This window comes from Lactuca virosa, chromosome 9, assembly GCF_052849685.1.
Source record: "Lactuca virosa cultivar CGN04683 chromosome 9, Lactuca_virosa_CGN04683_v6, whole genome shotgun sequence".
NCBI classification, from domain to species: Eukaryota; Viridiplantae; Streptophyta; class Magnoliopsida; order Asterales; family Asteraceae; genus Lactuca; species Lactuca virosa.
Window position 1 is genome coordinate 138,329,966 of NC_136434.1, and position 12,371 is coordinate 138,342,336.

At 39.1% G+C, this 12,371-nt stretch overlaps 2 protein-coding genes across 2 annotated transcripts; both read left to right on the plus strand.

Annotated features, from left to right (window-relative positions):
* The first annotated feature begins 749 nt into the window (after positions 1-749).
* Positions 750-3,155, plus strand: MTP11 (Cation efflux family protein). Its single transcript, XM_079071589.1, has 6 exons — positions 750-1,061; positions 1,646-1,755; positions 1,841-2,086; positions 2,166-2,246; positions 2,317-2,550; positions 2,627-3,155. Exons 1-6 carry the CDS (start codon positions 854-856, stop codon positions 2,972-2,974), a joined length of 1,227 nt encoding a protein of 408 aa, XP_078927715.1. The 5' UTR covers positions 750-853; the 3' UTR covers positions 2,975-3,155.
* Positions 3,156-4,713: 1,558 nt separating this feature from the next.
* LOC145139845 (uncharacterized) lies at positions 4,714-5,596 on the plus strand. Its single transcript, XM_079073531.1, has 2 exons — positions 4,714-4,968; positions 5,060-5,596. Exons 1-2 carry the CDS (start codon positions 4,714-4,716, stop codon positions 5,594-5,596), a joined length of 792 nt encoding a protein of 263 aa, XP_078929657.1.
* The last annotated feature ends 6,775 nt before the right edge of the window (positions 5,597-12,371 follow it).

The window sequence follows — 12,371 nt, forward strand, 5'->3', positions numbered from 1 at the left end:
ACTTCATTCCTTTCCAAAAATAAAAAATAAAAAATAAATACTAAACGCCTCCTAAGTATAAAGACATCCAACTTCAATCTTTTATATATATAGCTACAAAGTATTAATGAGCATGCATATCAATAATAAAATTTTCAAAAGTTTATTAAGTTAAATTAGCTTTTAAAACTCATAGAAGTTATTGTAAAAAGAAGTGATTGTTACATAATAATTTATATTTTATTTAAATATTAATCATGATTAGTTCTATGTCTTCGACCAAAGTCAAAATATAAATAGACAGTTTATACAAAAAGTAAAAGTAAAAATAATATAAATAAATTGATAACTTTTCTTTTTCTATTGTATAGTTTTGTCAAGTTTTCTATATCCTTTATAAATTTAAAACTTAACAAATACGATTAATATTATTATTATTGTAGATACACTTACAAAAAATAAAAGATGTCCATAAAAAATATACATATTTGCACCACTTTATCCCACTTGAGGTTTTACAGTCGATAGGTGTTATATCGTACACGATTCCTCCTCCGCCATAAATTTGCCCCACGCTCCGATAGGACCACCACAACATAACGCCACGTTTCACGTTACAAGCAATCATACAGCGAGTGAATCCCACGCTCCTCTCGTGCATCTTTAGCCACAAGTGTACCTACCAGGATCGGATCTTCTTGTTATTCCATAAACACCCTTCCCTCACTAAACAAATTTACATTTTTACCCTTCACTCTTTCTCTCTTTATGTATTCAGAATTCAGATTCTGTTTGTGCATTCGAGTACAAGCATATTCAAAAATCGAACCCTTGTTTCACTTGAAAGTCGGATTTGTAGGGCTTTCGGTTTGTAATGGTGGAACCAATGAGTGGTGATGAAGATCACGGTGGCTCTGAGGGGGAATTTCTGTTAAAGGAGATAAATATCGGCGGCGGCGGCGGTAGTGGAGGTAACGGTGGTCGTGACGTGTCATGGCGGTTGAACTTCGACGGGTTTCAGTTCTCGTCGGAACATAAAGAGAAGCCTCCTCGAGGTTTCCATGACTGCCTTGGGGTTTTAGGTAAAGTTTTTCAGTTATGCCTTTCCCATTATGTGTTGATTCTGATTGCTTTATTTGAATGATTTGATTTGAAGTGTCTAATACTGGAAAAATTCTGTCACTGATGTCGAAAATCTCTTTTGTTTGTTAGTTTATAGTTTTATCGATCTGTTTTGTTTGTTTTTTATGCTACTGATTTCTTTAGTCAGGTTTATTCTTGGTCAATTGATTTAACAACTAATTCGAACCTGTACAAACGACAAACTAGTCTTATTTTTGAGTTTTTTTAAATAGATATCAAGATAATCGAGTCTGTAAGGTGCAATTCCCTTGAGTTTCGATGAACACATAGTTTCCTGTTTTCATGTAAAATCACTGCTATTGGAGGTGTGTTTTTCAATTATGGCTTTTATGCTTATTGCTTGACAGCAGTACTGGTTTAATTTAATATGCAAAAGTAATTACTAATGGAGTTACCTTTTGATTTGTGATCTCAAATAGCCCCTATCACTAAGTTTTCCACTTGTTTGTTTATAGTTGGTTATCATAACTCACATAAGGAAGCTATACAATGATGTTTTTGTTCACTTGTTTTAAATTTTCAGGTCCAGAAGACAATGTAGCAGAGTATTACCAACAACAAGTAGAGATGCTGGAGGGCTTTACTGAAATGGATGTATTAGCAGAACGTGGCTTTGTACCTCGTTTATCTGAGGTAAAATTACTTAAATCTCCCTTAAACACTATTAATTAACACTTATAGCATAACTTAAAAAGCAAGATGCTTGTTCAACTTGCAGGAAGAGAAAGCATGTTTAGCAAGAAGGGAGACACTTGCCATAAGAATATCAAACATTGCAAACATGATTCTTTTTATTGCAAAAGTTTATGCATCAATTAAAAGTGGTTCATTAGCCATAATTGCATCCACATTGGACTCCCTTCTTGATCTTTTATCAGGATTTATCCTCTGGTTTACAGCCTTCTCAATGCAAACTCCAAACCCTTATCAATACCCAATTGGAAAAAGACGAATGCAGCCTTTGGTTAGTATGCAAATGCATTTTCTAATTTCTCTTTACATTTTCTTCAATATCTGCCTAATTTGCAAAAAATAATTTATAGGGAATTCTTGTGTTTGCATCTGTCATGGCAACACTTGGACTACAGATAATCTTGGAATCTGTACGCACATTAGCATCTAATGTAAGTAAGCTAATAAAACAAACCAATATAATTATATATCATTAACATTTAATTGTTATGACAAATTCAGGAAAAAGATTTCAACTTGACAAGAGAACAAGAGCAATGGGTTGTTGGGATTATGCTATCTGTGACATTGGTGAAACTTGTTCTATGTATATATTGCAGATCATTCACCAATGAGATTGTGAAAGCATATGCTCAAGATCACTTCTTTGATGTTGTCACTAATCTAATTGGATTAATAGCTGTTCTTCTTGCTAATTATATCAGTGATTGGATGGATCCTGTTGGAGCTATAATTGTAAGTTCTTTGATCTTTCTATATCTTCTTATATTTTATTTCTGAATGATGTTGTGATTTTAATTTGTAATGACAGCTGGCGCTTTATACTATTCGGACATGGTCACTAACAGTATTGGAGAATGTAAATTCCTTAGTGGGAAAATCAGCTGCACCTGAATATCTACAAAAGTTAACTTACTTATGTTGGAATCATCATAAGTCTATAAAACATATTGATACTGTAAGGGCGTATACTTTTGGATCACATTACTTTGTTGAGGTGGATATTGTTCTACCATCTGATATGCCTCTACAAATAGCTCATGATATTGGGGAATCTTTACAAGAGAAGCTTGAGCTTTTGCCTGATATAGAACGTGCTTTTGTTCATCTTGATTATGAGTTTTCACATAAACCCGAACATGCACAAACACATCTTTAAACATGGGGTATGACACTATGACAATGAGTTCTTCTTGTTGATTCTTTTGGGCATGTGAAAGGGAAACATGATGGAGTGTGTTTGGTAGTTAATGGTTCATGAAGTGTGTGTAATGCTACAGTTGTTGTTCCTACTGATTTCTTTATGATTATTGTGAAAGTAGATAATCACATTCTAACCATATTCTTTCTTCTCAACATGTAAATGGCTTTATAGAGTAACTAACTACATGATAATGTTTTGTTGAAAGAAAATGAAGTTAATTAATTAATTACGGAATATTTTTGTTACAAAACCGTGAATATGATGGAAGATAAAATTTGGTTTTTGGGTTTTTTTACACAGCTATAATCCGATAGGGTGTTTACTTCGGGGAATAGTAGTTTTTTTTCTTTATGGAAAAAGTACTAAATAAATAAATAAAGAGAAATCTTTGATAAAGTCCTAATATTTTGGATCAGTTTTCAGTTTAATCCTAATTTTTATTTTTTGAACAAAAAAATCTCGATTATTTTATATTTTGTCCAAATTAACAAAATAGTCCTTGTTTTTTTACAACAGAAAATGACAAATTATTATTTAAAATTAGATAATCGAGATTTTTTGTTCAAAAAATAAATTTTATGATTAAACCGTAAACTTAACCAAAATATTGAGATTTTATCGTAGATTTTAACTTAAAAGACATATACACTAAATTAAAAAGGGAAAACCTCATAAAAACCCAACATATTTTCGTTTAATTTAAAAAAAAAAACCATTATATTATTTTTTAATGCATTAAAACCTTTATATTTCGTGAAAGTCTTATTTAAATCTTTTTGAGTTTAGAAAAACCAATCTATTTTCATCTAAGCATTAAAAAAACCATAATATTATTTTGTTTAGTACATCAAAAACCTTATATTTTTGGAAAAGTTTTAATCTAATGGATTGCAACCATCAAACTGTTAGGAATTGATTGTGTAGCACTTTTTGCTATTTAGGGCTTAACTGAACTCAAAGCTTTAAATTAGACATTTTAAAAAATATAAGAGTTTTAATGTAAAAAAAAATAATATAGTACTTTTTTTTAAGGATGTGATGAAAATGTATTGAATTTTTGTAAAGTTGTCCCAATTAAGAAATTGAAAACGCAAATTACACACCGGCAAAGATGGGCCAAAATCCAAAAGAAAATGAAAAAAAAAAAACAAACAAACAAATGAAATCGAAGTTGAAACTTAAAAGCATACATGGTGCTACCAAACCTGTTATAATGAAAAATGGGTTGTGGCCCATTTACGTAGATTTTTTGGTTTACTGTGATATATATATATATATATATATATATATATATATATATATATATATATATATATATATATATATATATATATATATATATATATCCCCTATTCTAATAAAACAGTAGTTTTGTGGCCACGTGCAGGGACGGTTTTGACTAGGTGCCCGGTGTGGCACCGGCAACATCTAATTTCTGTATATGCAGTGTAAATTTTTTCAATTTTTTTTTATATATTGGCAACTACGTAAAAAAAATCGGCAACTACGTAAAAAAATTGGCAACTACGTAAAAAAAAAAATTGCCACTCAATTGGATCAACCAAGCCCAAAAATATATTTATAACTTAGACTTATCAATTAGTAGTCCAAAAAGCCTATTAATTTTAGCCCAAAAAAACTAGTATAGCCCAAAGCCCATTTAGATAATTGGATCTTTTGATCCAATTGGGAGAATGGCAAAAAAACGTGCGACGATTAGCAAAACAGAAAGCAAAAAAAAAAAAGCCATCGACACAGGGAGTGAAGTCTTCGACTTCGAGACTTCGACTGACGCACAACAGCAAGGACCTTGTCAAATAAGGCTACACAAGTTTCCAAAAAAGAAAATAGGTGATAGATTAAGAAGCTTCGTTCCTTCATGGTTTAACGATTTTGATTGGTTGGAATATATTGTGAAAAATAAAAAAACATATTGTTTATATTGTTATGTATGTGGAGACCTCATGGGACAAAAAGGAGGGAGAGATGCATTTGTTTCCCAAGGTTTTGATACTTGGAATAAAAAAAAATGCATTTCAGACTCATGTGGGTAATGTTGATAATTTTCACAACAAAGCAAGAGAAAAGTGTGACTTTTTATTGAGAGAAAAACAAGCTATTAATGTAGTATTGAGGAGGCAAACCGAAGCGGAGGACCATAAATATAAAGCGCGATTACATGTTTCTATTATTGTTGTTAGACTTTTATTGAAAACCGGTTTACCGTTTCGTGGTAATGACGAGTCAGTTAACTCGGAAAATAGAGGGCTTTACATTGAAGTGTTAAAAGCCATTCGAGAGACTAGTGAAGATATTTTCAACAATACTTTAGAAAATGCTCCTAAGAACAATCAACTTATTTGCCCTAAAATTCAAAAAGAACTTGTGCAATGTTTTGCACAAGAAGTAATTTTGAGTATTCGTCAAGAGATTGGTCAAGATGTATTCGCTTTATTGGTTGATGAATCTAGCGATCTCTCAAAAAAGGAACAAATGATTATTGTTTTGCGATATGTTGATAGTCTTGGCTTTGTGAAGGAAAGATTAATTGGAGTTGTGTTTAAAGCAATGCTTTAATTGTATTGAAAATTGAAGTATAATTACGTACAACAGGTTAGCATATATAACCAAGGAATATAACCTAATCTAGAGATAAACTAGGAACATTTACAGGAGATAAATACTATTGACTATGACTAAGTACATACAAGTAAATATATTGAATATGTAACACGTGTATATTATCTTATCCCTTAATACGCCCCCACAAGATGGAGGATCCATCGGATACGCCAATCTTGGAACGTAGTCGCTGGAAAGGACCACGGGAGAGTGGTTTGGTCAAGGCATCAACAAGCTGATCAAAGGAGTTAACATGTCTGACAATGAGAGAGCCATCTTAAACTCGTTCGCGAACAAAGTGGTAGTCTAGTGCAACGTGCTTCATGCGAGAATGATAAACAAGACTGGCACATGAGTATGTTGCACATGTGTTGTCACAGTAGAGAGTAGGCACCGGAGATGATTTCACGCCTAGTTCACTTAGAAGATTTTGAACCCACATAACTTCGGAGGCTGCATTGGCCAAAGCTTTATATTCTGCCTTTGTTGATGACCGAGAGACTGACTTTTGTCTGGCCGATCTCCAGGATATGATGTTAGATCCAAGGAACAATAGGTATGTTGTGGTAGAGCAACCCCCATATTCAATTCCACCCCAATCAGAGTCCGAGAAGGTTGTAAGGGTTAGCGAAGAGTTCTTGTGCAGATAAAGTCCATGGTGAATCGTACCTTTGAGATAGCGAAGTACCCTTTTTAATGACTGCCAATGAGTTTCAGAGGGTGCATGCATGAATTGTGACAACTTGTTGACCGCAAATAAGATATCGGGTCGGGTGAAGGCCAAGTACTGGAGAGAGCCCACTAGTTTACGGTAGGGTGTCAGATTTGTGTTTGCGGACCCGTCATGCAAGGTGAGAGAGACTGAGGAGTTTAATGGGGCGGTGACATCTTTGGTTCCATCCATGTGGAATTGTTCTAGTAAATCATGTATATGGCGATGTTGGGATAAAAAGAGACCATTTGAGACAGGGATTACTTCCACACCAAGGAAGTGATGTAGAGGACCAAGGTCTTTGATCGAGAAGCGATTGGCTAGAGATGAGACAAAGGAATCTAGAGTTATTGTTTCCCGTGAGGACGAAGTCATCAACATACACTAAGAGGTAACTAATGATGCCATTACAATTGTATATAAAGAGGGAGGGATCAGTTTTGGATTTACGGTAACTGACGGAGACAAGGAAGGAGGTGAGTTCAAGATACCATGCACGTGGGGCTTGTTTCAGCCCATAGAGTGATTTTTTTTAGTTTGCAAACGTGAGAGGGGAAGTCAGTATGAATGAAACCAGGTGGTTGAGACATAAAAACCTCTTCATGTAGAGTGCCATGAAGGAAGGCATTGTTGACATCTAATTGGCGTAGTGGCCAGTTGTGAGCAAGTGCAATGGATAGTACTGTGCGAATGGTAACATGTTTTGTAACTGGACTGAAACTTTCAAAGTAGTCTTTCCCATATTGTTGAAGAAAACCCTTGGCTACTAGAAGGGCTTTGTATTTGGATATGGTGCCATCTGGATTTCGTTTAATACAAAAAATCCATTTACAGCCAATTGGAGTGTGAAAGGATTTTGGAACTAGTTCCCATGTTCCGTTGTGTAGTAGAGCATTGAATTCTTGATCCATTGCTTCACGCCACTGTGGATATTTTAGAGCTTGGGTATGTATTGTGGGTTCAATGGCGGATGGAATGGGATGTAGTGTAGTGTGATTTATAAATGATGAGTTAAAATATTTGGAGTTGGCTTTGCGAAGACGGGTATTGGTAGGCTGTGGTGGGGAGACAGGTGGGGTAACAGCAGGTGAAGGAGGGAGAGAGGCCTCGGATCGAGGCGAAGTGGGTGTGGGAGAGGTTGGTACAGCCTCTGGTTCAATGTGATCGGTGTTTTGAGAAAGGGTGACTGGGAGTGGATCGAGTGGTTGTGTTGGGGTGGGAGATGTGGAAGGAGGAGGAGTGGAAATGGAAGGTGTATTTGTAGCTGGTGATGGAGTTAAGAATAGGTCAGGGGTAGGGAGATGTTCCGGGAGAGTTTCGCTGGCATATGGAAACTGTGTAGGGATGAACTCGACATGTCTGGAATGATTTTTTTTTATTTGTGTGTCATAGCATTTGTAGGCCGATTTGGATGAGGAATATCCGAGGAATAGGCAGGAAGCTGATCTTGGTTGTAGTTTAGATGTGGTATAGGGGCGGAGCCAGGGATAACACAGGCAACCAAAAGGTTGAAGTTTATGATAGTTTGGGGTTTGATTAAAGAGACATTCATAGGGAGATTTGTTGTGCAAAATAGGAGTGGGGAGCCGGTTGATGAGATAAGTGGCTGTTTGAAAGGCATGGGACCAGAATGTTAGTGGAAGATGTGCATGGTGGAGAAGGGCTAGGCCAGTCTCGACAATATGGCGATGCCGGCGTTCGGCAATACCGTTTTGTTTGGGTGTATGAGGTGGGGTAGTGTAGTGGGAGATCCCATGCTTTTGTAGGTATGGTAAGAGACCTTGGTATTCACCACCATTGTCACTAAAAAGAGAGATAATGGGGTATTGAAAGAACTTCTCAACAAGTAGTTTGGATTGAGGGAAGATTTCAGCAACATCACTTTTATGACAGGTTGGATAAAGCCATGTGTATTTGGTAAAATAGTCAACAAAGATAACATAGTAAGTGAATTTGTCAATCGATTTTCGGATAGGTCCCCATACATCTGAGTAAATAAGCTGAAGTGGTTTGGTGGCAACAAATGAATTTTGACCAGATGGTAATTTGTGACTTTTATTAATAGAACATGAAGGACAATGAACATCAGACTCAGCCTTGAAACTAAAACCTAGTTTGGAAACAATATGCTTGAAAACTTGACGTGATGGATGACCGAGTTTGTGGTGAAGTATGAGTGGCGAATGCTTGTGAGTGGCATGAATGGATAGTGAGGCAGGTGATCGGGTAAGGTAAACTCCATCAGTTCTCTCCCCTCGCATGAGACGTGCCCCCGTGCCCAGATCCTTCACATAAAAATGAGATGGAAAAAATTCCACCAAAACTAGATTAGTATCACATAATTCACCAACAGATACTAAATTTTTGTGTAATTTGGGAACATGTAACACATTAGAGAGAAGTAATTTTTTATGCAATGTGTTAATGTAAGAGTGTCCAGTGTATGTAATAGGCAAACTTGTACCATCACCGAGGACTATTTCATCCGGACCTCCGTACTCAGAGACTTGATGGAGAGTGTTGCGATCAGAGACAACATGGTTTGAAGCACCTGTGTCAAAAAGCCACTGTGGTGAGGTTGGTGCCGAGGTTGTCACGTTGGCAGTTGGAGTGGGGGATTTTGTGGTGTCGGTGATAACATTGTTTTCTTGGAGAAAGCGTGCTAACTTCCGACATTCTTTGGTGAGATGACCCGGGATATTGCAGTACTGACAGAATTGGTTGCTGCGGTTTGACCGGTTTCCATTGGAGTTGTGATTGTTCCACTGTGAGTGTTGTGCTCCCCGTGACTGATATGAGGTAGGTGATCGGTTCTTACGATTGTAGGAGTTGTTGTTGTTGTTGGACCTATTTTTATGTAACAACGTAAATTTTAAAACAATTTTTCATTTTTCAACATAATAAAACTCATATAATATTCTCAAATCTCATGTATCAAATGTTATCATAATAAAACATATCCCAGAATCTCAATACATAATCTCCTGCCAGTGTGTACAAATCATGCCGGCGCCTTCCGGTCCTACTCCATCGACCTTCCGGTCCATACCATATTGACCTTCCGGTCCATACCCTGTTGACCTTTCGATCCATACCATACTGACCTTCCGGTCCATACCATACTGACCTTCCGGTCCATACCATGTTGCTCATAACACATAGATAACATATACTTATCACATAGAAACATATATCACATACTCGTCATAGCGCATAAGACCTTCCGGTCACACATAATTACCACTCCAGGTAAGGTATGGTGAGAAGACTCACCTCGGGTAATCTCGGAAAGTCTCGAACTCGAATCACTGATCTAGCCTCCGCCTAATCACATAAAGTAATTATCTCTAATCAATAGGACTTTCAAAAGGCTAGACTAGTCCTTCCCTATATTCTCTCAGAAGGGGAAAATACCATTTTACCCCTCCAATGGTCCAATGTCCAAATGTTGACAAAACCCTAAAAGTCAACCCCAGTCAACGTTCCAACTTTGACCAGACTCGTCGAGTGCACTTGGGTGACTCGGCGAGTCCATGCGTGTCCTCTAAATCCTCCTAAGGCCTCACTCGACTCGTCGAGTTAGCCTTTCCCTCTACGTGTTACCACTGATCACGAATCGTGGTGCAACACGATCCGACTCGTCGAGTCCTCTCATGGACTCGACGAGTTTCTTCCATGAGAATGCTCAAACGACCTTCTAAGGTCAGATCTGTTCCTCTAACTTATAGATCTGACCTTTAAACATTCAAAAGTCACGTAAAGGTCCAAACTTTATGCTCATGCAACACTCATATGGCTCTATTTGATGAATTAGCTCTAATATGACAACCATGATCCAAAACCCAAAAATGGACTGCATAAAGTTGGATGCTTGGGACTCTTTGGACCTCTCAAAGTCCAGATCTAAGGTCTATTTCACATTGGGACTTCTCATGCTCTTATTCCAACTCAAGAAAGGGTAAAGAAACCCTTGATTCAAGAAGCCTACACAATAAAGAAGAAAAGGACCGAATTGCTACCTCAAAGTGAAGCCTCCTTGCTTGAAAGTCTCAGAACAACAACCTCCTTTGGTCCTTCTTGCTGGATCACTTCTCCTCCTTAGCAAAATCACAACAAATGGTTCAAGATGGCTCTCTCTCTCACTACACACGCTCAAATATGTTAGGGTTCGTTTCTCTGAAAGGGTGGCCGTAAATGAAGGCTATAAGGACCCTTAAATAGGGCACAGGCCCAAGGATTTAGGGTTTCTGTCCACAGCGCGGACTCGTCGAGTCCACTCTCAGACTCGTCGAGTCCATTCATTAATCCTAGTCAGCAGTCGCGATCCTACTCGACGAGTCTAGGCGTCAACTCGTCGAGTCCCTCTTCTTGACTCAAAAATAAATACTCAATTTATGATACCTGGAAATCCGGCTGTTACAATTCTCCCCCACTAGAATCAGACTTCGCCCTCGAAGTCTCGCTCTGCAAACAACTCTGGATGCTGCTCCCGCATCTCCGTCTCCGGCTCCCAAGTCAGCTCGGACCCTCTCCGATGTTGCCACTGCACCTGAACTAGGGGCACCTCCTTGTTACTCAGAACCTTGATCTTCCGATCCAAGATCGCGATCGGCCTCTTAATGTAATTCAAACTCGCATCCACCTGAATATCCTCTAGCGGCACAACCGTCGTCTCATCGACTATACACTTCCTCAACTGGGGTACATGGAAGGTATCATGGATCTGGCTCAACTCCTCGGGTAGCTCCAGACGGTATGCTACCTTAAATACCCTCGCGGTCACCCTGAAAGGACCAATGTATCGGGGCCCCAGCTTGCCCCTCTTCCTGAACCGGATCACTCCTTTCCAAGGAGATACCTTCAGGAGTACGAAATCTCCAACCTGGAACTCGAGCTCGGATCGCCGTCTATCCGCATAGCTCTTCTGGCGGCTCTGGGCTGTCAGCAAACTCTGTCTGACCTGCTGTATCTGCTCAGTCGTCTTTAGCACTATCTCAGTGCTACCCATCACTCGCTGCCCTACCTTTCCCCAACAGATGGGAGTCCGACACCTCCTCCCATATAAAAGCTCAAAGGGAGGCATACCAATACTCGAATGGTGGCTGTTGTTGTAGGAAAACTCAGCCAAAGGTAGGTATGTATCCCAACTTCCTCCGAAGTCCATAACACATGCTCGAAGCATGTCCTCGAGCGTCTGTATCGTCCGCTCACTCTGCCCGTCCGTCTGTGGGTGGTAAGCAGTACTGAAGTGCAATCTCGTACCCAACTCCTCATGGAACTTCTTCCAAAACCTGGAAGTGAAACGTACATCTCGGTCTGACACAATCGAGATCGACACTCCATGCCGCGACACCACCTCTCTCACATACATCTCTGACAGCCTCTCTGTGGAAGAGCTCTCACTGATAGCAAGGAAGTGAGCGCTCTTCGTCAGCCGATCCACAATCACCCAAATTGCGTCAACACCCCTCGCAATTCTCGGCAATTTGGTGATAAAATCCATAGAAATATGTTCCCACTTCCACTGTGTAACCTCTAATGGCTGCAACTTGCCATGCGGACGCTGGTGCTCGGCCTTAACTCGGCGACAGGTCAAGCACCTCTCTACTACCCATGCAACATCCCTCTTCATACAGGGCCATCAGTAGTCTCTCTTCAGGTCCAAATACATCTTAGTGGCCCCGGTATGGATCGAGAATCTCGATCTATGCGCCTCCTCCATCAGAGTGATACGTGCCCCGCTCGTATACGGCACCCAAATCCGACCACGAAAAGTCATGAGCCCCCGGCTATCCGTCACGAACTCGGACACCTGTCCAATCACCCGCTCCCTTTTGCGGTTCTCCGGTCTCACAACCTCGGCCTGGGCCTCTCGAATAGTATCCAACACCGGAGTCATCACCGTCATCCTCATACATATGTCTCGAATCGGGGCACTCTCCTCCCTGCGGCTCAGAGCATCGGCTACCACGTTAGCCTTGCCCGGGTGGTACAGGATCTCACAGTCATAATCCTTTA

Coding starts and splice junctions, on each gene's coding strand:
- LOC145139845 (XM_079073531.1), top strand. CDS start 4,714: ATGGCAAAAAAACGTGCGACGATTAGCAAAACAGAAAGCAAAAAAAAA. Junction 4,969..5,059: donor CATATTGTTTATATTGTTAT/GTATGTGGAGAC, acceptor AATGCATTTCAG/ACTCATGTGGGTAATGTTGA.
- MTP11 (XM_079071589.1), top strand. CDS start 854: ATGGTGGAACCAATGAGTGGTGATGAAGATCACGGTGGCTCTGAGGGG. Junction 1,756..1,840: donor TTGTACCTCGTTTATCTGAG/GTAAAATTACTT, acceptor TTCAACTTGCAG/GAAGAGAAAGCATGTTTAGC. Junction 2,247..2,316: donor TACGCACATTAGCATCTAAT/GTAAGTAAGCTA, acceptor TGACAAATTCAG/GAAAAAGATTTCAACTTGAC.